Raw genomic sequence first — 24410 nt, 5'->3', positions numbered from 1 at the left:
GGGGCTTTTTTAATTCCTTTCCCCCTCACTCATAAGGGAGTGTCTGTAGCATACATTGGTTAAGAACCTTTGCCTTTGCTTGTGGGTGCTTAATGGCAATCTGTTGTCTGGATGGATACATTGGTTATAGATATCCTTACTGTGGTGGTTTTCTCAGTTGCTAGTTTGTAGGCTGTAGCAGTGGTGAGCTATGTGTGTGGGCAGATTCCCTGTTTCTCTTTGATGAGGGAGGATTGAGGTCTTTGAGATCCTTTCTCTTTCCCCAGCCCTGTGGTCTTCTTAATAGTGTGAATTTTATTGGCATGTCCAGTTTAATCTCTGAGACAGGATTTAGTGCTTGTGAGTAAGGATAAACCACACCCTATTTAATTGAGTCAGTAAATGCTGTAAAGGGCTGTGCAAATTGACCTCCTTGTCAGTAGGTGGTGCTTGCTGGAAGGAACAAGCTGCAATGTTGTTTTTGGGAGCCGTGCCAGCTCTTGCCCTTCAGGAGAAGCACTCAAATGCCCCAGGTAGTGGGTTTGGCCCTGGAATTTCCAGTTGAATCCTTATTCTCTACCAGAGCAGAGGTGTGTGGGGGAGTGAGGCTGGGCAGGGTTGGGTTGAGTGTGCCTGCCCTCAAGTGCCACAAAAGCTGGTAAGGAGGTCTTTTGGTGGAGGTCAGAGGTCTGCTCCCAGCTTTCTCAGGAAAGCCAGCAGGGAGAGGCTGAGATGGCCCCTCCCAGCTAGAAAGTCTGCTTGTGGAGGCAGAGGCCGTATGAGATCCACAATCTGGCAGTCAGGAGCAGGTTTTACTCTTCTTCCCCCTCTCCGGCTCTATGGTCTTCCTCTGGCATTTGCCAGCAGGCAATAGCTCGAGCTAGCTGGGTTCCCCAGAAATGGCACAGAAGGCTGGAAGTTTCCCTGTCCAGGATCCTACCCTGGGCTGAGATTGTGGCCTTCCTTTTGGGGGAGGGTCGTTCTGTGAGTGCACTGCAGCTGGGACTCACACTACACTGTCTTTTCAGTTCTGCCCACAAGGGCTCTCTCCCCTCCTCAGATTAGTTCACAAATCTCACCTCCGTGCCCCCAAGCAACATGATTAAGTCCTGGGGGTATGGGATCTGGCCTGCAGGTCTGTCAAAAGACCTGTCTTCAAGCTTTGACATTTTTTCTTCTGCTTGATCTACTCTTTTGTTGAAGATTTTGAATGTATTTTGTGTTTCATTTAATGAATATTTCAGTTCCAGAATTACTGTGTGTTTTTGTTTTTATGCTATCACTTGGCTAAATTTCTCACTTATGTACTGAATTATTTCTGTGATATTTTTATATTGTTTTGTGTATTATCTTGTGTCTCATTAATCTTCTTAAATATCATTATTTTGAACTTTTCATCCAGGATTTCATAAATTTCTTTTAGATTGTGATCTGTTGCTGGAGAATTATTGTGTTCCTTTGGAGGTGTTATATTTCCTTGGTTTTTCATGTTTCTTGTGTCCTTATGTTAATATCTGCACATCTGGTGTAATCGTCACTCCTTTCAATATTTTGAACTTGCATGTGTATGAAAGGAGTTTTCTCTGAAGATGTATCTGTGGTATTGCTTGGGTAGGGCACTTTACCTTTGATTCTGGGTGCATGCAATAGTATAGTCTCCATGTGATTCCTTCAATGGTAAATATCATCTGTAGTGTCTGTGATTTCCTCAGTGGCATAAGGTGTGGTTGTTAGTCCAGGCTATGGTCAAGTTTTACTGGGTATAGGGATGCATGGTGGGCCTATCCTTGGGCCCCATGGTGGCAGTGGCAGGCTGGGTGTGCCCACCCTTGGGCACCCTGGTGACATACACTGGCACTGGTGTTAGTGGATCCAGGCAGGCCAATTCTTGGGCCTCCAGGCAGCTTGCTCTGTCTGGTGCTGGTAATGGAGACAATGGGTTGGTTGGATGAGTGGCTTCTTGGGCTCCTGGGAAGCGAGTGTGGCACAGGTGATGTCAGTAGCAGTTGCAGAACTAACTTATAAGTCTCAAGTAGTCCATGCTGGTGTTCGCAGTGACTGTGATGGGCTGGGCAGGCCAGTCCCCAGGCCCCCAGAAAGAGTGCTCAAGTGCTGTTGGTGTTTCCTGTCACTTCTTTGTTGAATTCCAGTGTCCTCTTTTAGATGATCCATTTGAAGTGTGATTATCTACTCATTATTTTGATTCTTCTTTGTGGAGGAGGTGCATACCAGATGTCTCTAGTCAGCCATCTTGAAAACTCTCCAGGTCATTGAGTTTTTAACTTAATTTGAATTTCCACCTGGGTCTACTTCTGCTGTATTTTGTTTTCTTCTAACTTTTACTTATGAAGCTTATTACATTGTGTATTTTGTGTGTTTGTTTATTATCTTTTTATTTTCCCTGGAATTTAAGCTTTGTGATTATTCTTAAATTTGGGATGAAAGTGAGGATTTTTTTGGATGGCTGGGTACACAGACAATCTACAATCATTTATGCTACACTTCTGGTGGAGGTTTTCTGATCATGTATTGAGTGAATTTGAGCTGCAAACCTATAGTAGGGCCAGCTTGTGTGTATTATTTTTAATGGGAGATTTTTTTTGCCCGCTCTTCTGAATATTGATATTCAAGATATGCAATTTAACTTTCTATCTTCTGGTTGGTTATATCTGATTGAGGTTCCAGGTTTGTGTGGGATTGTCTGGTATACTTGTCACCTTAGGTGAAGTTTGATTTTTATTTCCTTAAGCTCTGAGCTATAGAATCTTCATATTCCTCAGTTTAAAAAATTTTCTCACATTGAAAACTGACTTTACTGTTTTGTTTACCACTCTTTGCCTATCATATTTATTTAGATTATGGGCTGAGAATTCTTCACCTTCTTAAGAGCTCATTTGGAAATATTCAAAAAATTGTAATGGCTATTTTTAGTTATTATCATAGGTAACAATGATCAGTTTATCTGACCAGAAATTTCTTAAAATCAATTTGTAATTTTTTTTCTCAGTAACTTTTAAGCTACACAATTAATACGTGCTTATTGTCTAAAACTTGCACTTTAAAATGATAAAATAATAATCCATAATCCCACCATCCAGATATAGCCTGTATGGATGCGCTTTCTAGATTGTTTTCTATGCATTTAAAAATCACTATTGTAATATTGTTTTATAATTTACTTTATTCACTTAATAAATTGTGAATATTTTTAGATGTTAGCAATTAAAAATTTTTCTAGTTAAATTTATTAGGTAAGAGATACTTAAAAGCAGAGTGTTCTGCCTTGTATCATTTTTCTGCTTCCCAGATGACATAACAGTGTGACAGAATTAGTAGAACTAGTCTCTGATGAATTTTGTATCAAGGTAAAGCTATTTTTGGAAAAATAGGTCTTTATATTTGTAGTAGAAATATAGAGAATTGGTTTATATCTCTTAACATATAAGATATTCTATAACTATTATTTCAATAAATTAGGAAAAGTTATCACATAACGCTATCAAGGAAATAAAACTTATAGCAAACATCAGAATAGAAATTCAAAGCTCTTTGAGTAATGACAGAAGGAAAATAGTCAACCAAATGTCCTCATATATAAATGTTCTCATTGTTCGAAGTGAACATTGTAACATTTCAGCCAATGATGCCTACTTTTCTCATATAAATAAATGTACTTAGGATACATTTTTTTATTAGAGAAAGTTTAAGTAAATAATTAGGTAAATTTTAATTAAATATTAAGAAAATTTAATAATACTTGTGATTATTAGAGTATGCATCAGCTGATGTGTTTTAGGCATATATTTTATATTCTAATATTGAACCATTTAACATTTTAGTACTGCTTTTGAGATGACACAGCCAGAACTTTACCATTACTGAAGTAGAACATCAATTTGAACTTTTAAAAAAGTATTACAAGATCATCTTGTGGTGTAAAAAATCATGTACATGAGAATTAATGGTTTGAAACATTCATTCTCTACCAGTTTTCCTACAGAGAATTTACTAGGATGGGACGTATCATTTGGAAACTCACAAAAGCATTGTTAAAGTGAGCAGGAAATTATATGAAAATGGTTTGATTTCAAAATTTTAGAATGTACCTATTGACCTCTTCATATTAAAGTTGATAAAATTATTACATTTACACTTTCTTCCACCTGCTCTTCCCATTTTTGTCAATTAGAGTGTCTATTTTTTGCTTCAAAAACTTATTAGGACATTTGCTTTTGATTGGTCTGTTTTAGACAATATTAACTCCTCTTTAAGATAATAGCATAAATTAGCATGTTTATACATTTCCAATCTTCTTTTCCTTTATGATTTTTATTATTCACTTTAAGATATATAATATTTACCCACTCAATATCCTATAGCAGTATTAGATTTATATGAAAATGAGTATTTTATGACAACTGTTTATTTCATTTCTTGCTTGTCTGGATTATGCAGTTTATTAGCTCTTTTTAAATCTTATTTTTTGAAGATGGTCCAAAATACTATATTCCCTGAATTCTTTTTTTTTTAAATTTCATTAAAATTTTTTCTTTTTTTTTTTTTTATTTCAGCTTATTATGGGGATACAAAAGTTCAGGTTATATATATTGCCCATGTCCCGCCCATCCCCCTGAGTCACATTTGAAAATGTCTGTCAGTTGCCTTTATACCTGAATGATAATGTAGTTGTGCATTCTATTTTTAGGTCACACTTTTACTTAGTACTTTGTGGTCTTTACTCCATTGCATATATGGTATTGTGTGTTGCTGTGGTAAACTTTGAGGCTAACTGGATTTTTCTCTCCTCGTAAGTGATTTCTACCTAGATAACCCCCAGTTTTTTTCTTGTCCTTAATAAATAACTTAACTGAGAAACATCTTATTGTCAATACGTCCATGTAAGTTTTTCTTAGAAAGTAATGTTCTTTCCAAAAACTACATATTATTTTTTCATTTCTGGAAAATTTAACTTTTTATATATTTGAAAAAGTTTTTGGTTTGATTCTATTCTTCAGTCATAGGTGATCCATATTTTGGTTGTGTTTGTCTTTCTTTCTTTCATGTCTGTTATTATTTAATTGATTCAATCCATACCTCCTTCTTCCTCCTCCTGCTTCTTCATCATCTTCTTCCTCTTCTTCTTTCTTTCGTCTCACTTTAATGTAGTTATCTCCTCTTTGGGGCAATTAATTTTCTAGCTCTCTGTTCTGTACAATGTTGTTTCTAAATTATTTATTAGCTCTGTTCTGGTGTTATGTTGGTACATTTGTTTACCTACTTATTTTGTTTTAATATCTTTGTACTCTTCTTATATTCAACTTTTTGAAAATGTTCTTCCATAGCCCAAAGCATTTTCAACATAATTTATTCTTTCTTGAGTTATGTTTTCTTCAGAATAGAATCCTTATTGCAGTAGTTATATACTGATGTGAAGAAAATTACTCTGAAACTTAGCAATTTAAAACAACAAACATTTATTACCTCACATTTTCTGTGGGTCAGAAATCTGGGAATGGCTTAGCTGGGTGTTTCTGGCTCAGGGTCTCTCATGAGGTTGTGGTTCATAGCTGTCAACCAGGACTGCCATCAACTCAAGGCTCAATGAGATTGAAAGATTTACTTCCAAGCTCACTCACATGGTTGTTGGCAGCCCTCAGTTTTGCATATTTTTTAGATGATGTCCTTTTTTTTTATTAGGCTGATTTTTAAAATATATTATCAAAATTTGCTTCTCTTAAATGCATCTCCCTCCTTACTATTGTAATTAGGCCAGTGTTTTAGGGACCAAACCAAGTCTCTCTTTTTTTAACATTTTACTGAATTTTAAAAAAATTTTCATCTTAAATTCTAAGAGATATGCCCTCCTTTGTATGTACAGTGTTCTCCCACTTTGGCTATATAACAAGCCCTTGCAACAGAGTACAACATCATGTTTTCCCAAATTTTTTAGTAGTTTAGTTCAAAAACCGTATTTGTTGTTGATGGTGGTAAGGATTAAATACAGAATAACAAAGTTCTCTTCAATACTTGTTCTGATTCTTTATTCAAATACATTGTTTTTAAAATTTGTTCACAAGAAGTACATTCTCATTTAAATTTTTTGATAAAAGATGTATATAGTATAAGCAGATAAACTTTATCTGTCTGCTTAATTCTTCTCTCTTTCATTTTGAAGGGGTGACCATTGATAATAATTGCTTGTGGATTATTCTAGACCTCATCCTATACAATAAAATTATAGAAGTGAAGATTTAGCTTCAGGTTCTTGTGCATATTTAGATTTAGGTTTACTCAATAGCTAAAAACCAAGGTTTTACATATAGTAATATATCATAGACATCCTCCTATGTCAGTACTGCTACATGTTGAATATTTTGCATATTCATTTTAAAGATACACTATAATTTATTTAACTATTCCCTTATTGATGGACATTTAACTTGTCTCCACTTCTTTGCATTTAAATAGTGTGGTAAAGAACATCTCTATCTATTAGTTTATATTTGTGTATCACTATATAATAGATTCATAGAAATGAGAGAAGGGGACAGTAGTAGAGGATGAGTTCACAGAGATAGTGGGAAGCAGATCACGTAGGGTCTTGTAGGCCATTTTCAGGACTGTGAAGAATCTTCTCTCCATTATCAAAAATCTAAAAAATAGTCAACACTTATTATCTCCACTTCCACTGCACTGTGGTTTCCATCCTGATTACTCTTAATATCTCTGGCAAAAGTCTTCAGCTGCTTCATCACTGCCAAACAGTGAGTGACCCCTTCTCATTCCTTTGACAACTGTGTCTGACTGTACATAATTTATTATAAACAAAAAGCTTCTCATACTTGTAAATTATGTATTATTTTTTTTTCTTAATCCCTCCTTCATTGCAGAATTGTTTGCCTTTTCCTCTTTTCTCCTCTCAATTGTTCTGCTTTACCTGTTTTTTTTTTTTTTCAGCTTCCTTTGCTAAATGTTTTATCTTTCATCATTGTGTAACCTAATGTTTCATCTTGGTTCTCTTCTTGGATAACCCTTGAAAAGTTTTGCAAATGCATTCCCCACTCCAAATGAGTTAATGGAAATTTCTGTCTCAGATTAGCTCTGGATAATTTAAGAGCAATGTACATAGTTTTTAAAAATATTAAGCCTATAAAAGTAGATTCCATAAGCCATTTGAATATTTTTTTATTATGTTTTCTCTTGTCTGAGAACATGCAAGACATTTGAATATTTGATAAAGGGCATTTCATTTTACACAACTACTAATCTGTATTAATTGGTGTTTCCTTTTGCCTGGACTGTCTGCTTTAGTGGGTTAATTGATGTTCATTAGATATGATCCTAAGGCATACTAAACTCCAGCATATTTTCTATTTCAGCAGACTTTATATTATAGCCAGTATATTTATTATAATATGTAATATACTGCTTCTAATCCCTCAAAGTTTATAATATATAATTGATCTGTTATTTTATTAATAACCTGGTTAAATAACTGATAGAGAAGAACAATTCATTTATTAATAACAACAAATAATTTTTTCTAAGTTGTAATTACTATTTTACATTACAAGGAAATACCAGCACATTGATCCTAGATAAATCTTAAAAATATAAGACTACTGCCTGAATGTAGATTTTAGTCTCTCTTTTCTTCTTTGAGTCCTCTATGCATTTTCCTGCTTCTCTTATGTTGCATAATTTATTACTCATTATAAGAAAATTTACTTTTTGTATAAAAACATATTTGTGTGAGAAATCATCATTCATAACACTAAGTTACTTTATTTGACCTAAACTATTAGAGATACCTAATTATAATTTTTCTTGAATCTTTATGAAATATTTGTTACATTATTTGAATTTTTAAAATATAATGCAGAATTACATTTTCTTATGAGATTTTGGTAATGTTACTTGATTGTTCCCTTTATTTCTTCAACTTGATACAAGCAGACTCTCCGCCCTTTCTTTTTGTAAATCAATATATAATTAAAAGAACAAATCTTGGGTTAGATGTTCTGAATTCTTACAGGAGAAATTCATTACATAAATTCCAGAAACCAATTTTTATATATAATATTTCTTCTTTTAAAGCTATCTATTTTAATTTATCAAATAACTTTTTGGTAAAAAAAAAAGTAAAGAACTTCATATTTATTCTGACATTTAATTGAAAAAAATATTATGCGGGAGTTTGACAAGATAATCAGACTGAAGCACTTCTCCAAGATTTAGCTTTAATGACTCCCATGTGTACAGTCCTCACTGTAGATATTCTGCTTAGTGGTGCTTACTCAAGACCTTAAAATTTATTTCCAATTTGTAGAATTTCAACAGAGGTAGTACCTACAGAGAACATACATAGTCTAATATCTAATCTAAAGAAAATTTTCTAGATCTTTAATATCATCCATGAAAGTTTTACAGATTTTCTCAGCATTTCTTTCTAATGCTAACTCCTGTTAGCTTATTTAAACAACCTTCTCAGTTTTTTCCTCATTACCACTGAAATATAATTTCTAAACCGCATCTAATATTTCTTAGATAGTATCATACCGATTTTAAGTTTATCTGGTCAAAAAGGAGGTCACTCATGACAATCTTGAAATATGTGAAGAATATGCTAATATTTCATTGGTTCTGATATGGTGTTATGTACTTCATTTGGGAATCTAAGGTAATTATTCTGATGGTAGGAAAATAGCATTCTAATGTTATATATGTAGTCTTTAGCAAACATTTGAAATTCAAAGGCTCTGGAGTGAGTTGAAACTGTTCTTTTTAACAAAAAACAAGTCCTTCTATCTCTCCCTTGTTTCATTCTTATTTGAAAAGAAAACATTCATTACCCAATGATGCCTTTTAGTATTTTGTTCAATTTCTAAGTGATATCCAATTATGTCATTTTAAAATATATCTCCCAGATGCCAGTTTAAATAATATCACATTTTACAAGGTAAGTTTCACCAGGAATTTGGGCTCAGTCCTCACTTGTAATTAAAGATGTTGGGAAATACTAAGGTGCAACTATTTAGAAAAAAATTAAAACTCTCCTTTTAAAGTATGGAAGAATTTATGCTACTGATCTTACAAAATTTTTCTTCCAGGTGGTTTAGAATCCTTGAAAAATCTTCAGCAACTAATTGTGGACCACAATCAGTTAATCAGTACAAAAGGTCTTTGTGATACACCTACCATTATATATCTGGATTGCTCTCATAATCATCTTACTAAAATTGAGGGCATTGAAAATTGTGGATTGCTTCAGATATTGAAGTTACAGGGAAATTATCTAAGTGAGGTAATTGCTTTCAATTAATTGATTTCTGTGATTAATGCAACATTTTTCTTTTGATAGAAATATCAAGCACATACTTAAAAAGCAATTTTGAATAACTTTTCCTTGTTCATTTTTACTAATCAGCTGCATTTCATTTTTAGCTTATTTTTGAATTCTTTCATACTTTCCTCTATTAAGAAATATTCAACACAGCTATAATAATTTATAAATAAATCTAATTCAACATTAGTTTTTTATAATATTAAAATATGATAAATTATAACTTGCTTCAGTATATAAATGGGGCCAAATTTATCTATCATGAAATTCTAATTATATTTCATCATGAAATGCCTTTTATGAAGAATATTAAAAATTATAAAGTTAATTAATAGAAGTTTTATTCATATGAAAAGTTTTATTAAACTTTGGTTTATGATATGTAGTTTGCAAGAATCTATCTGTTGTTAGTTTTGATAGGTTTTTATATTTTTAAATTTACTTAAATGATAAAATATTTTGCTTAATATAAAGTAATGAGCCAAATTTAAATATAGCTTCCATCCTTGGAGAATCATGTTCTGCTAAGAGAATTGCACTTGGATGATAACAGCATTTCAACTGTGGGAGCATTCTCTTCATATTGGCTGCCTTTACTACAAAATCTTACTCTCTCTCAAAACAGGTAAAAATATACTTTACTTAATAAATGCAGTGAATGATTGCTTAAATAAATGCATGATGTTCATAAACAAAGATAAAAGTTGGATTTCTCCAGGAATTCAATGGGAGTGCATCAAAATAAATTAGTGCACAAATTATAGAGATAACTTTTTAGAATTTAAAAAGCTAAAGTCAATTATTGGCATATCCTAGAATTTTAGTAGAATTTTAATTGTTGATTACCCTCTGTATTTTATTTCTTCTCAAAAATGCACTGGTAGAAACCTCTCAGGGCAGATTTGTTTGTATTTGTAAAGAATATAGTCCTTGGAAAATACAGGAGGTAGTTAATTTAATTCAGAAGGATGTCTCATTCTGTCAAGTGGTACCTATTAAGTCCTGGAAGAATGATTTTTAATCTACTTTCAACTTGCATTTTTTTGGTAACTGTTAAGATGGATTTAAATTTGATTTCCCTAAGGATATAAAGTAACACTTAAAAAAAATACCTTAACATTAAATCGAAATGGGTACCTGCCTCAGAAGATGTATTTGAGACCACCAAACATCTGGATCTTTACTGAGAATAACTGTCTAAAACCAAAACAGGGGCACAATATGTGTATTTCTCCTCCGCTTAATGTTTCATTGAGACCTATTCACTCTAATATGATTAATTTGTTCATCAAAGGCACATGGAATGGGGGAAAGGAATTGCTTTTAATAAGAAAATGCTTCTTTGAATTATCCAGTGCTCACAAAACAAGTGAACAAGGATAACCTAATTTTTATATATAACCTATTTTTCCCTAAAACTATAAAATGATTTCTGAATCTCTGCCACAATAGTGCTTATCCTTTGAGCGTGTGGGTACTAAATTATTTTACTTCTACCTATCAAACATTGAGAACTGAAAACTGAAGCTATATTCAAAAGTCCCTCAAATTGTTTTAATCAGATCTAAAATATTAATATGAAAGTTGATTTAAGTTTAAAAGGATATTTGTTTCTGGAGCCTGCTCCATCAACTAATAGCGTATAAGTAATTTGGGCTTTTCAAAAACCCATTGGATCTTTTCCAGGTAGTAAATATAATTTCAAAATGAAATACTTAGCTATGCTTTGGACATATGCAATAAGTCACTTAGGAATTTACACATCTAACATATTTTATAGAAGTGGGTCTCAAAGCACATAAATTAGAATATTACAATATTTGTAGCATTGATAAAATGATAATTGATATAATTAATCCAAATGATCCCTATTTATAATTTTGTTTACCTCACTAACATTTGAATATTGAAGTAGGGCTAGCTATTTGGGGCGGGACATAAAAATGAGTGATGTATGTCCTTACCCTCCAAGAACTCTTAAGCATAAACAACTTAATCTTTTATGTTTATCCTTACAAAAAAGTAGAATTATATAATATATGCTATTTTAAATGTTTTAATAATACTATCACTTTTTTAATGCTGTCACTTATATTGTAATATATTCTTTCTGGGTCTTTTAAAGCTCTTTGTACACATAACCTTCTACCATTTCTGAGGATGAAGGGAGGCCTTAGGGCACCAGGGAAATGTGATTGATGGAAATGGACATATAGAATAGTAAAATGATTTCCTAATGTCACAGTGTAAAAATCATCTTCAACCTTAGGACTTTTCACAACAAGCTTAACGTCAACTGGAAAATCATCCATCTTACATTGTGCTTTCTGTGCGTTTACTTTTTCAGAACCACATCACATTTGATAAAGCTTAGAGTCAGCAGATCTGGGTTTGAATTTTGAATCTACAACTTATCAGTCAATTGACATTGAGCAACTCTCTTTTACTATCTGAGCCTAAGTTTTTTCTTACATGTCAAAGGGGTAATAATACCCATCTTACCTATTTTATGAGATTTTAATGAATATCCAAGAAGAAAATGCATGTGAATACATTTTGCAAAGTGAGAATTTTATAAATATGATATTTGGACTTGGGGGTGGTGTGGCTTTTAAATTATGTATTTTTCTTTTAATTTTTGATAAATATTTTTATCATAAGGAAGAAATTATGTGTCCATATGCTTTTTTCCAACAAATGGAATACATGTAAAGAATGATACTTAGTACATAATTGTTTGAAATACTTGTTTCATCCTGACTTCTGTTTTAAATTTTCATTAGGACATGTGACTGTTTTAAGTTTGACTCAACGGAGTTCTAACTAGAAGACTCTCTGGCTTTATAAGCTTTTCTACTTCCAGTGAGACTCTAAGTAGGAGCAGAAAGTGGAAACTATTACCCATTGGCTGCTCATTGTACAAATCTTTTGCTTTTTGTCGTCTTTGAAATTTATATCTTTTTAATGCCCAAGGCCAATGTGACAAGGTCAAATGGTATTAGGTTTTCACTAATGTCCTTTGTCTCTCTGGTTTGAATTTTCTTGGAAAAAATATACATAGAATGTCACTAAAAGGAAAAGTTGTAGAGGTTTAAAAGAAGAATTCTACTATTAGGTTTCGACAATCCTAGTGAATAGTCATAAAGTTGAATGAGTAGCCAGTTTTCTTGATTAAAATCTCATAAAAGAAAAAAAACATGATTTTAAAATCATGGTTATCTGCAGAGGTAAAATTTCAATATTATAAAAATATTTGATCAAAGCAGGTATTTCTTTACTTGGATTATTATTATTATTATTATTATTTTTTTGAGACCAAGTCTCACTCTGTTGCCTGGGCTAGAGTGCCGTGGCATCAGCCTAGCACACAGCAACCTCATTCTGCCTCAGCTCCCGAGTAGTTGAGACTACAGGCAGGCGCCACCATGCCCAGCTAATTTTTTCTATATATTTTTAGTTGTCCAGCTAATTTCTTTCTATTTTTAGTAGAGACAGGCTCTCACTCTTGCTCAGGCTGGTCTCAAACTCCTGAGCTCAAACAATCCTTCCGCCTCAGCCTCCCAGAGTGCTAGAATCGATTACAGGCGTGAGCCACCAAGTCTGGCCCTTAGATTAATTTTTGTAAAGAGGATTTTTATTGATTTTTTTTTACCTTATTTGGTATTTTCATTTGAGGACTTCATATAACCTATATGTTACCTATAATTTATTGGCTGAAAACATAAGATATTCAGGAAAAAAAGAAAAATTGTATTCTGAAAGATATAATATGTCATTAGCTATTACTCTTTCAAAATACTTTCAGTAGGACAAAGATTTAGTAATAGAAATATATTAAAAAGAATTTTCTTGTTAATAACATTAGAATTACATTTTTACTTGAAGAATTAAAATTTATTACTTGCAATAATGATCTAGTACATACTTAGTAGGAAATGTCATACGATTAAGATTTAAACCCACTAATTATGTATAGACAAAGTTTTAAGTTCCTTTCTTCCTCCATCCCTCCGTGCCTCCCTCCTCCCTTTTTTCCTTCTTCCCTTCCCACTTCTCTTCCCCTCTTCTTCCTTCTTTTTCTTCAATATCCTCATGACGTATCAGTAAATTTTGTCATTATGGAGTGTATTTACAAATAATGAAGTGTATCTATAAATGTAATGGCCAAAATTTTTCTCCCTTATTATTTTATCACCTTGAATCATTTTCCCCCTAGAAACTGTTTTTTAAAAGTGGTATTGTATACGAATAGTAGTATTGTACTTAGGATTGGCAACATTTAGAGAGATCTTCTCCTGACCTCATTATTTAGTCTATGTTTTAATCAATAGTATCTTCTTTCTGTCTGCTAATGCAGAACAGGATAGTACAAGAGAGGAGTCAAGGTCAATACAAGGGTTAGTCTTGTACCAGATCCTATGAGTCTTCCAGTCATAGTATTACTCTGCAAGCTTCTAACCTTAAAATAATAGTTTTTTTTCCCTTTCTTTTCTTTCTTTTTTTTTTAAAATCACGTCAGGGAGTTCACAGAAATAGAAATGGAGGGATAGAATAAAAAGCAAGAAAGAAAAAGAAGTAGAAATCAATGCATACCTTTTTTTGTTTGTTTTTTTCGAACCAGAGACACTCCTTTAGCCAAAGCATATTTTGAGCAGTCTTGGAATTCCAACACTTATAGGGGGGATTAATTCAAAAGTCCTTTTAAGTAGTGATGAGAATATATTTTATGCAAAGGAGTTTTTGTCTTATTTAAAGATTTAAATAAGTTGGTTTAATTTTAATTTCCAAATAACTATGACAATGTGATGTTATGTTACAGAGCAAGTGTAGTGTAGACTTGTCTTAGTTGGAAATACAAATCAAACTAGAGTTAATTTTCCCTTCTTAGTTTTTGTTTTGAATGATATGTAAATTTTGAATATCACTTATGTTTTTGCTTGAATATGGGTTATTAGTGACAATTATAATGTAGAAAATAATAAAAACTTTTTATTTAACAAATAGACATGTTTATTGCTATTAGATTTTTCATATACATAATTAAAAGAATATCAATTTTAAATATCAGTATATTTTATTAAATTTAAGTCCACTATATAGATTAAAACATTGTACATGATTATGATTCTTGGACTCATTTTTTAATATCTTGAGCATATTTCCAATTTAAAATTAAGCCCAGTGTAATTTTTGGATACTTATAGTACTTACAATACTTTCAATGTAGTAAACAAGGATTTTTTAAATTAAAGAACAAAACTAGTGACTCATCAGTTATTCCACTGAAAAATGAAAATAAGTGAATTTTTCTGTTTGTACCTTAAAGGTTTAGGTTCTTTCTGTCAGGGATTAAAAAAATAGATAATATAAATTCTCTGTCAATTTGGGTTTATACAAAGGCAAAAATAATAATAAGAACAGTAAAGGTATATTATTTGATTAGCAAATACATATCAAAGTCCATGATATTTGTGATTGAAATTGGCAATTCCATGATAATTTCTTTTTAAAAATGACTAGATGCATTTCCCTGGGATGGTAGCTAAAATAAAAACAGAAAAAAAATGACTAGAAATGTTCCATTATAAATACTCAGAATCTTGTAACTACTCCATTTTTAATAAGCACTGTTAATAGATGTTATAATTGTATTGTATAATTATAATTATATATGCAATTTTATACAGTTATATGAATGTATTATATAAATACATTGTTACATAGTAATAATAATAATATTAAGGATATTACATTTTGGAATTTTTATGAATTCTGTTTTTGTTTTCAGCTTGACAAAAATTGTACCACTTTTTCATTTTGTTACTCTGGAAAAATTAGATGTCAGCAACAATTGTCTTTCTGGTAAGTTTAGAATAATATAAAATTTTTTTAAATAACGGGCTTTTGAGTTTCTGTTCCAAATATGGTAAAGAGTTGTTCTGAATACATATGTTAAGGGTATGTACAAATACTAAATCTGTATAATAAAGCATGCTTAAATAATTCAATTAGAATTTTCTTTCTACTTTTAAAATCATATTACCCCCATATCTTTATAGTAGACCTAGGCAAAGTCACAATTATATTTTTATTTAAAAATCATATATCTTTTATATATGAAATAAATAGACTAATGAAGATGAGTAAACAAACTTGTCTAACTTGTTTATTCCTAACAGGGATAGTCACCCATTAAAAGTTTATTAGAGAAAAGTGCAGTGGCACATCCTTATAATCCCAGCTACTTTGGAGGCCAAAGGAGGAGGATCACTTGAGCCCAGGAGTTCAAGACCAACCTGGGCAATATAGCAAGTTCCCATGAAATAAAATAAAATAATAATAATAATAAAATTTATTAAAGAATCATGAAATAAATTGACTAATTCCCCCCTCCCCTTAAAATTTCCCAATTCCCATTCCTAGTAAGTCCACTCCTAGAGGCAACTACAGTCTGAATTTGTCACCATTGATTAATTTTGTCTTTATAATAAAGAGATCAAGCAGTATGTTCTTTTTTGCCTCCAGCTTTCTTTGTTCAGTATTCATGTGACATTTAAGCATATTATTTAAATCAGTTCTTTTTTTTTGCTGAAGTATAAACCATTGTATGAGTATATCATAATTTGTGTATCAGTTTCCCTGTTGAAAGTATTTTGATTGTTTGCAGTTTAAGTCTACTATGAATGTAAAGTTCTTACAGAAATTCTTGTACAAATTTTTTTGTGGACTTAGATTTTCAGTTCTCTTGGACAAATGTGTAAGAGTATAATGCTGTATAATGGGGTAGGTGTACGTTTAACTTCAAAAGAAACTGGCAAACTATTTTCCAAAGTAGTTGTAGCACTTTACACCCCCACCAGGAGTGTAGGAGAGTTCCAACTGCTACATTCTAGAGAGTGTTTAGCATTTCATTGTTAGTACATTGGGGTTATTTTTTGCATTGCCCTTATGTAAAGATGTTGAACCTTTTTATAAGTGTTTATTGGTGATTCTCCTATCTTCTTTTGTTGTGTCTTTTCAAGTGTTTCACCATTTAAAAAGTGTAGTTATTTTCTTAGCTGAGTGTGGTGGCTCACACCTGCAGTAACAAACACTTGAGAGGTTGAGACCAGAGGATCTCACTAGCCCAGGAGTTGGAGGTTGCATTGAGCTATGATGTCGCCACTGCACTCTATCCAGGGCAACAGAGCGAGACCCTGTTTCAAAAAAAAAAAAAAGTTATTTTCCTTTATCTTACTGATTTATAGAAAATTTTAATATATTCTGGGTGGTAATTCTTTGTCAGATATATGTTTTGTAAACATTTTGTCCAGGCCATCATTTGACATATTAATTTTCTGAATGATATATTTATTTAGATGAACAGGTGATCCCTGCTAGGTTTTGCAGAGTCTTGTCCTACCTATGTAACACATAGCACTTTTCCAAAGACCTGTGGTAGATCCTCATACAGACTTCTCCCCACCTCTTACCCAACATACACATATCCCAGCTTCTTCTCTGTGCTTTTCCCCGCAGATTCCAGCCTCAGTTCTAATCTTTGCCTCTTCAAGCTCAGCAAAACAACCTCTTTGCTTGGGTTCCACTTTCCTGCTCAGAGGTGGTAACATGCCTGTAGACAGAAAATCACTGCAATTGTAAACTGATTGCAAGCTCACATTATGTGTTTCCTTTTTCTCAGAGTACTACCGATATGTGCTTTTGTAGTCTAGTTTTATGGTTATTTTCAGTGGGAAACTAATTCAATATAAATTTCTCTGTAATGTACTCTACATCTCTCTGCAATTTTTTTTCATTTTTACTTATTTTGGGTACATAATAGTTGTATATCTTTATAGGGTACATACGATGTTTTGATGCAGACATACAATGTGAATTAATCACTTCAGGGTAATTGGGGCATCCATCACCTCAGGCATTTATCATTCCTTTGTGTTAGGAACATTCCAATTCCACTGTTTTAGTTATTTTAAAGTATACCTGAACTTACTATTGATTATAGTCACTTTGTTGTGCTATCAAATATTGTTCATTCTAACTATCTAACTATATTTTTGCACCATTAACCATGCCCACTTTATCCCCGCTCCCCACTACCCTTCCCAGCATCTGGTAACCATCATTCTACCCTCTGTCTCCTTGAGATCAATTATTTTTAATATTTACTTTTGAAAGTTCAAAAGGTCCATGTAATTCTATTCAGGTATATGTTCAATTTTAGCACCTATCCTATTACTTTAAATTTCACTTCTTCAGATCTTTTGTTTACTGTCTGGCACAAGCTATACTAAGCCCTTTGCACACATTATCTCATTTAATCCCCACCCTATGAGATAGGTATGAACCTGAGTTGAAAACAGATTTGCACTAGTTCACACAGCTGCTCAATGGTAGAAACATATTCTGACAGTTAATCCATATTTTTAACTAAATATGGTCTTCCTTTAAAAGTATATATTATTACACAGAAAAATAAAAATACTGCTTTTCTTTAATAGCTAACCAACAAATAAAATTGCCATTGATTTATGATACTTTTTCTGTATCTGTGATACCTTTCAAAATGATTTTGTTTATTTTCTGTAGATCTTACAAGTGTCAAAGTATGGTTCAACGCATGCTATTCTCTCCGTGAATTGTCTCTCACTGGAAACCCACTTCTTCAAGAAATAAACTGGAGGTAAAGAAGCATTGTGGGACCCCATGAGCATCCTTTATTATAGTTGCAGAAAACACAATTTGATCAAAATTGTTCTATGAATAATAATTACTGGGGAAAAGTTAATACAAATTTTAAGTTTATTCAAAAATAAAAAGGTTTTATAAAATTAATTTTAAAAATATCTTCAGCCTAAAATAATTTTCTTGCACATGTTGAACTAACACAAATTTGAAATTATAATTGTCATGCAAACCATTGATTATATGACAAGTTTAGTGTGATATTAACCTGGGTTTTGCATTTATAGAAAATACATTTATTGAGATTTATTTTTTGTGAGTCATCTAAATCACATAGCTTGCTACTTAAATTATTACCTTTCTGGCAATAATTTGGCTTTGTTTTATTTTCTTAAAAAAGGAAGGTAGGTATCTGTTAAACAGTTTGTATTACAAGCATGTATGAATTCAGGCCTCTCTTTAGTACTGCAGTACCTAAACCAAGAAAAATATTCTATAATTTTTTAGTAAATTTTCTTTTTAGGAGAAAGGTTCTCTCATTTAAAACTCTCATAATATACTAACACCATTTCCCCAAAATTGACCAGCATCTTTTTTAATCAGCTATTTTGTGATAACTTACATATGATAAATTTAATAATTTTTGTTTATGAATATGAATAATTTGTAAATCCCACCACAAATAGATATTGAAGATATCCATCAAGATATATATCCATCAAGATATTGAACATTTTTATCACCTTAAAAAAATTAAGTTGTGTCTCTGTGCAATTACTTCTCTCTCCCAGTACTTTATAAATCATCTATCCACTATCTTATGGTTTTCATCATTTCTGATGAGAAGTCTGCTGACATTCTTATCTTCTTGTGTCTGTGAATGATTTTAAGATTTTCTCTTTAACATTGATTTTAAGCAATTGGATTATGATGTACTTTGCTGTGGTTTTATTTAGGTTTATTCAGCTTAGGGTTTTTTGAACCTCTTGGAACTATAGATTTAAAGTTTTCACAAAATTCGGCCATTATTTTTCCAGTTATGTTTTCTGCTTATTTACTACCTATTCTGTCCTACTATGACTCCAATTTCAACAAGATTAGACTTTATCCCACAAGTTTCTGTTGCTCTATTGTTTCACTTATGTTTCTTTTTTTTCTTTCTGTGTTTCACTCTGAATAGTCTTTATTGTCATGTCTTGAAGAAGTTCTCTGATATTTTCTTCCTAAATATCTACTCTGCTGTCAATCTCATCTAGAGCATTTTTTTTTTCATTTTGGATTACAGATACATTTTTCCTCTATAGAAATTTCATTTATGTCTTTTCCATTGTGTCTTTAACATTTATGATTTCTCTCCTAATCATACTCATCTTTACTAGAACCTTCTTGAACATAAAAAAAATTTATAATATTAATAGCTGTTTTAATCCAATGTCCTTTTCTGTTATTTTCATCATCTCTATCATTTTGGGGTCTATTTTTATTGTTTATTTTCTCTGATTCTGGATCATATTTCTCTGCTTCTTAGCATGCCTGGTCAATTTTGGTTGTATTCGGGATATCTTAAATTTGATATTGTTGATACTTAATTTTGTTGTATTGCTTTAAAAGGCATCTATTTTGTTCCTGGAGTGAAACAGCTAAGTTACTTGGAACTAGTGAGATACTTTCAAAGCTTGTTTTTAAGTTCTTTTAGGACAGTCCGAAAGGAATTTTTTGGCAAGGGCTAATTTAGCTCCACTGCTATCATGCCAACTTTCTGGATATTCTGCTGGATGTCTAGTATATGTAGCCTTTAAAATTTGGCTAGTGGGAACTAATTCCCTGTGTGAATTTCTGTAATTGTTCTGCCTTTAGCTTTCCTATGGTTCTTTTCTTTGGCATTAGATAAATTTTTCTCACACATCCTCAGATCGTTACTCATTGGCCCAAGTTTAAATGAATTACATCCCAGAGTACTAAAACAATCTGCACATGTCAACTTTGGAATTTTCTAGTATTGATGATTCTGGCTTACAGTCTTCTCTTTTTATGCTCAGAAACATGGATTTGTACATGGTTTACCATGATGAATTATGCATTTGACATTTTTATTATGTCATTTCATGGGTACATCAAGGCAGAACAAGCCAAGAATAGATAAGGCTATAATTTAGCAAAATGGGTTTGGCAACACAAACATGCTAAGTGTATGGAAAGGCAAACATTTACTAGAATCCAGGTAGAAAAATATATTTCTGGATCCTCAGAGTTGGGATCAAGTCAGTGAATCCTGTCAATTTGTTCTTGCAGTGAAAATACAACATGTATAGACAAAATGTAGGCAGAGAGGAATAAATAATTGAAAAAATATTTGTCATGACATTTGATCCTAGGGCAGAAGCAGTTGACTCTTTGCCCTGATTTGGTTTCCCAGCAATGTGTGGACATATCCAGATTCAGACCCTGGATCTCATGACTTTGGAGGAGCATGAGATATCATACAGGATAATTCAATGTCTGGTTATGTTTAAAATTCCTATATCTGACTTAATCCACCTGTAGAACTAGCTAAAAGAGTCTGGGGAGTAGTGTCTATTGTCTGAGGCTAGCTACTGCAAACCTGTCACACTGTCTTTCCAGATTAGTTGGTTTCCTGGGTTGGTTAATTTGTCTTTGGTTAAGAAGATAGCAGCACTTTTACACAAAGTCAAACACCTCTGTAATTTACTACTTATTGTTAACTTGTGCATCATGGAAGCGTTATTATCTTTGCCCAGAAAGTCTGTTTTTCTTTCATTTTTCTTTAAAGCTCAGTTTCCATATAAGTTTCTAATATTAAGCTTTGTTTCCTAGGAAAACCTTGCATGTTTCCGTTTGACCTGGAACACAATTTGTCAACTTCCAGTTTAGAAATATCTTTTCCCAGTATACTTTAAGTTGTGTATCATAGAGGAAAGATTATAACCTAGTGCACTGGTTCTCAAAGGTGTATCCCCTGACCAGCATCATTCATCACCACCTGAAAACCTGTTAGAAATACAATGTCTTGGACACCATCCAGACCTGCTCAATTGGAAACTTGAGAATAGTGCTAAGTTATCCCTGTGTTTTAAAAAGCCCTTTGGGTGACTCTGATACATACTAAAGTTTGGAAACTACTGTGTTTTTAAACAAAGACATCTTACCCCTGCCTCATACTGGGTGATCCTGAACAAGTAACTTAACTTTCTTATGTCTCTGAATTCTTAGTGGTAAAATGAGGATAATAATCTCATGAGGTGGTTTTGATAATTGAAAGGTATAGTACAATTTTTAGAAAAATTCCTAGAATACAGTAAGCACACAAAAAATCTACTATTTTCCATTACTATGTTAACCAAACTATAAATATATTTTTATTCAATCACTAAATATTTAGTGGACTCCTACCGTATGCAGTTAGTGTTCTAACATGTTGAACATTATAAATGAAATTTCAATGTAACTCATAATTTCAAGACATTTTTTTGATGATGTTAGGGATATAAAATGTATGCAGAGAAATGATAACCATGAAAAATGATGATCACAGACACTAAAATAGCATTTACTTTGTGCCCAACACTGTTTTCATTTAATCATCACAATATACCTAATGGAATATTTATGTAACCTAGTATCTTCATGTTGTAGTTGAGGAAACTGGGTCACAAAAAGGCTAAATAACTTTTCCAAGTGTACATAGTTAGCAAGTGGAAGAGTCAGGAAATCAAACTTATGTAGTCTGGCTCCAGAGTCTGTGCTTTTAACTCTTAGATTTTAGTACCTAATAAAATATAAGTGTCAATTATTATCATAGGCAACAGATATGCTTTAGAAATTTATAAAAAACACCTCAATTTGGGAGAAAATGCCTTAGCTAAAGGGCAAACTTTTAGTTAAACCTCAAAAATTTGTTGAGTTTTAAAATAATAAAAGGAAACAAGAAGTACTTCTGGTGGAGGAAATATCCAAGAAAAGGAGGGAATGTGAAAGGGAATGTGAATAGTTAGGCCCTATTAGAAAGCCAGTCTATTCAGGTATAAAATGGGTATGCTGTGAAATACCATTAGAAAGAGATAAGAAATCAAGTACTTACACTTACAGTGTACCAGACCATAGACAGAGTACTCTAGACATATTACTTTGCTTCACATCAACCCTATGAGATGGATTCTGTAAATTGTCATTCTGATTTTAAAGAGGTGTTTACTAAAGCTTGAATACCTTGTTATTTGCTCAGTTACGGTGTGAATAAGTGGCAGGGATGTGATTTGTGTTCCAAAGCCTTGAATTTAAACACTCTGCTCTACTGTTTCATGTGATGCCTTACTGCCAAATTGTAAAGTACCTTGGTATACTAGAATAAAGAAGTTATTCTTTATCCTGTGATCATGGAAGGGGACTATAGCATGCTGCACATATGTGTAGGCCTTGGGATAAACTACTTAGGTGCACATCTTGTTTCACCACTTACTAGCTGTTTGCCCTTGTACAGGTTACTTAACCTTGCTGTCTCAGTTCTTTCCTCTATTAAATGGGTATAATAATAGTACCTACCTCACAGGGTAATATAGGTTATGCTGCATAACAAAGAACCCAGAAGTCTATGTGGTTCAGTACCATAGGAGTTTATTTCTTTTTTACATGACATCTGATATGAGTTCAGCCTATAATCTAGGTGTACTCAAAAACTTAGGCTGTTTCCATTTTGTAGACAGTCCTGTGGTTATATGACTTCAATGTCACCTGGCTTTTGCAAACTAGTTGATTGTGGTGGAAGAGAGTGAAAGAGACTAAAGGGAAGGCACAACTGACATATTTAACTGTTCTGCCCTCAAAGGTGGCAGTGACTACTTCACTCACATTCTGTTGCCTGTAACTAGGCATATGGCCAAACTAACTGTAAGAGAGGCCAGGAAATGTAAAGAATAAGAATGTCAGAGAACACCAACAGTCTCTGTGAAGAAAAAATGTGCTGCCACATGAAAGTATTTTGTAGCAGTGTCTCTCACCTGACATAATCAAAAATGTTAGCTATTGTTTTTAATGAGGTATAGAGAAATTTTGAATAGTTGTATGAAAAATAAAATGGTATTAATATTTTGGGATATTTTTAAGCAGCAAAATGATAGAGACTAGGGAACAGGTGACCAAGTTAAAAGTTATTAGTCTAGGCATTATAAAGGGCTAAAATTAAGTAGTAGAGTGGCTCCAAATTATTGTACAGATTCTTCTAGAATAGAGCTGGGTATATATGTAATACCATGTACACATGTACGTATGTGTGTGTGTGCGTATATATATTCTTTCAATTCCTGTGTTTGGTTAACATAAAGAAATTGAGGTGCAAAATTTAATTAACATACAATAGATATGACATGTCTTCATGCAGTTATTTTTAATGTGAAAATATCTAAAAATTATTTACAGAAAAATCTAAATTATAGAATTTTCCAGAGATGGAAACATTAAATAACATCGTTCATTTTCTTATATACTTGGATAGTATGTTAAAAGGACTCTTTAATCTTGTGTGGGCTATTGTCTCCTGATAGTAATAGCTAGTGTACCTCTTCTTAACTTTGGATCTATTTTCTCTTAAAAAATTTTTGTAAAGTTTCTTCCCTTGATATTATTTTCACTCTTGGTATTTACACAGTTTTTAATCAATATTAATCTTTTCTATTAATATTAAAGTTAAAAATATGAATAGGTTATTTATATACTATTTATTTTTATAGCATAAGAAAATTTTATTAAATTTGAAACATTTATGTTTTTCCATTCATGCTAAATATATGCTATTTTTTCCCCATGGTTTCCTATTGCTTTTTAAGAGTTTTACTTCTAGAGAAGAAAGCAGTAAGAATTACATGTTCTGAAATAAACTCTTTGGGTAGTGGGGATTCTATAGTTATAAAAATGGGAGATTACGTATTTAGTTTTGAATGTATTTCTGGCATTGTCCCAAGGCACTTCTTATTTCAGTCAGAGAAAACTGGTCATTGCCTCAGGGCAGGAGTTATTTTAGGACAGTTTCCATTGTTTTACTGGTTGAAGTGTGATTTCAGGGAGGCAATTAAAAATACCTCAGTTGGACTCCTGGAGAATACACTCTTCCCCACTCATTTTCTCTGCTAGGTATTATCTTTTAACATACTAAATAGCTCCCAGGCTATCTTTAGGACACAAAATCCCTGGCTTCCTGAAAGTCTAGATGGCTTTTCTTGCCTCATATCCAATTTATAATAAACTCATAGCTTCCCTCTCGCTTTTTTTTTGCCTTAGCAAGTTAGCATTCTATTTACTCAGAGATAGGTCTCTCCGTTTATTTCCTGGGGAAAGCCTATCAGTCACTTTTCTTTGCTTATATTGTACATTAGTCTTCATCACTTTCTCCTTG

General features: G+C 32.4%; 1 protein-coding gene across 3 annotated transcripts in view; it reads left to right on the top strand.

Moving 5' to 3' along the window:
• Window positions 1-24410, top strand: part of LRRIQ1 (leucine rich repeats and IQ motif containing 1) — a 175616-nt gene that overhangs the window by 36835 nt on the left and 114371 nt on the right. For all 3 annotated transcript variants that reach the window (XM_045553288.1, XM_045553289.1, XM_045553291.1), the window contains exons 11-14: window positions 9090-9283; window positions 9820-9947; window positions 15111-15184; window positions 17909-18002. In XM_045553288.1, coding sequence (XP_045409244.1) covers window positions 9090-9283; window positions 9820-9947; window positions 15111-15184; window positions 17909-18002 — 490 coding nt within the window. The remainder of the gene's footprint in view (window positions 1-9089; window positions 9284-9819; window positions 9948-15110; window positions 15185-17908; window positions 18003-24410) is intronic.

The sequence above is a fragment of the Lemur catta genome, chromosome 6 (assembly GCF_020740605.2).
Source record: "Lemur catta isolate mLemCat1 chromosome 6, mLemCat1.pri, whole genome shotgun sequence".
Classification (NCBI taxonomy): domain Eukaryota; kingdom Metazoa; phylum Chordata; class Mammalia; order Primates; family Lemuridae; genus Lemur; species Lemur catta.
The sequence above is the reverse complement of the archived record's forward strand: the minus strand, read 5'-3'. Positions and strand labels throughout refer to the sequence as shown.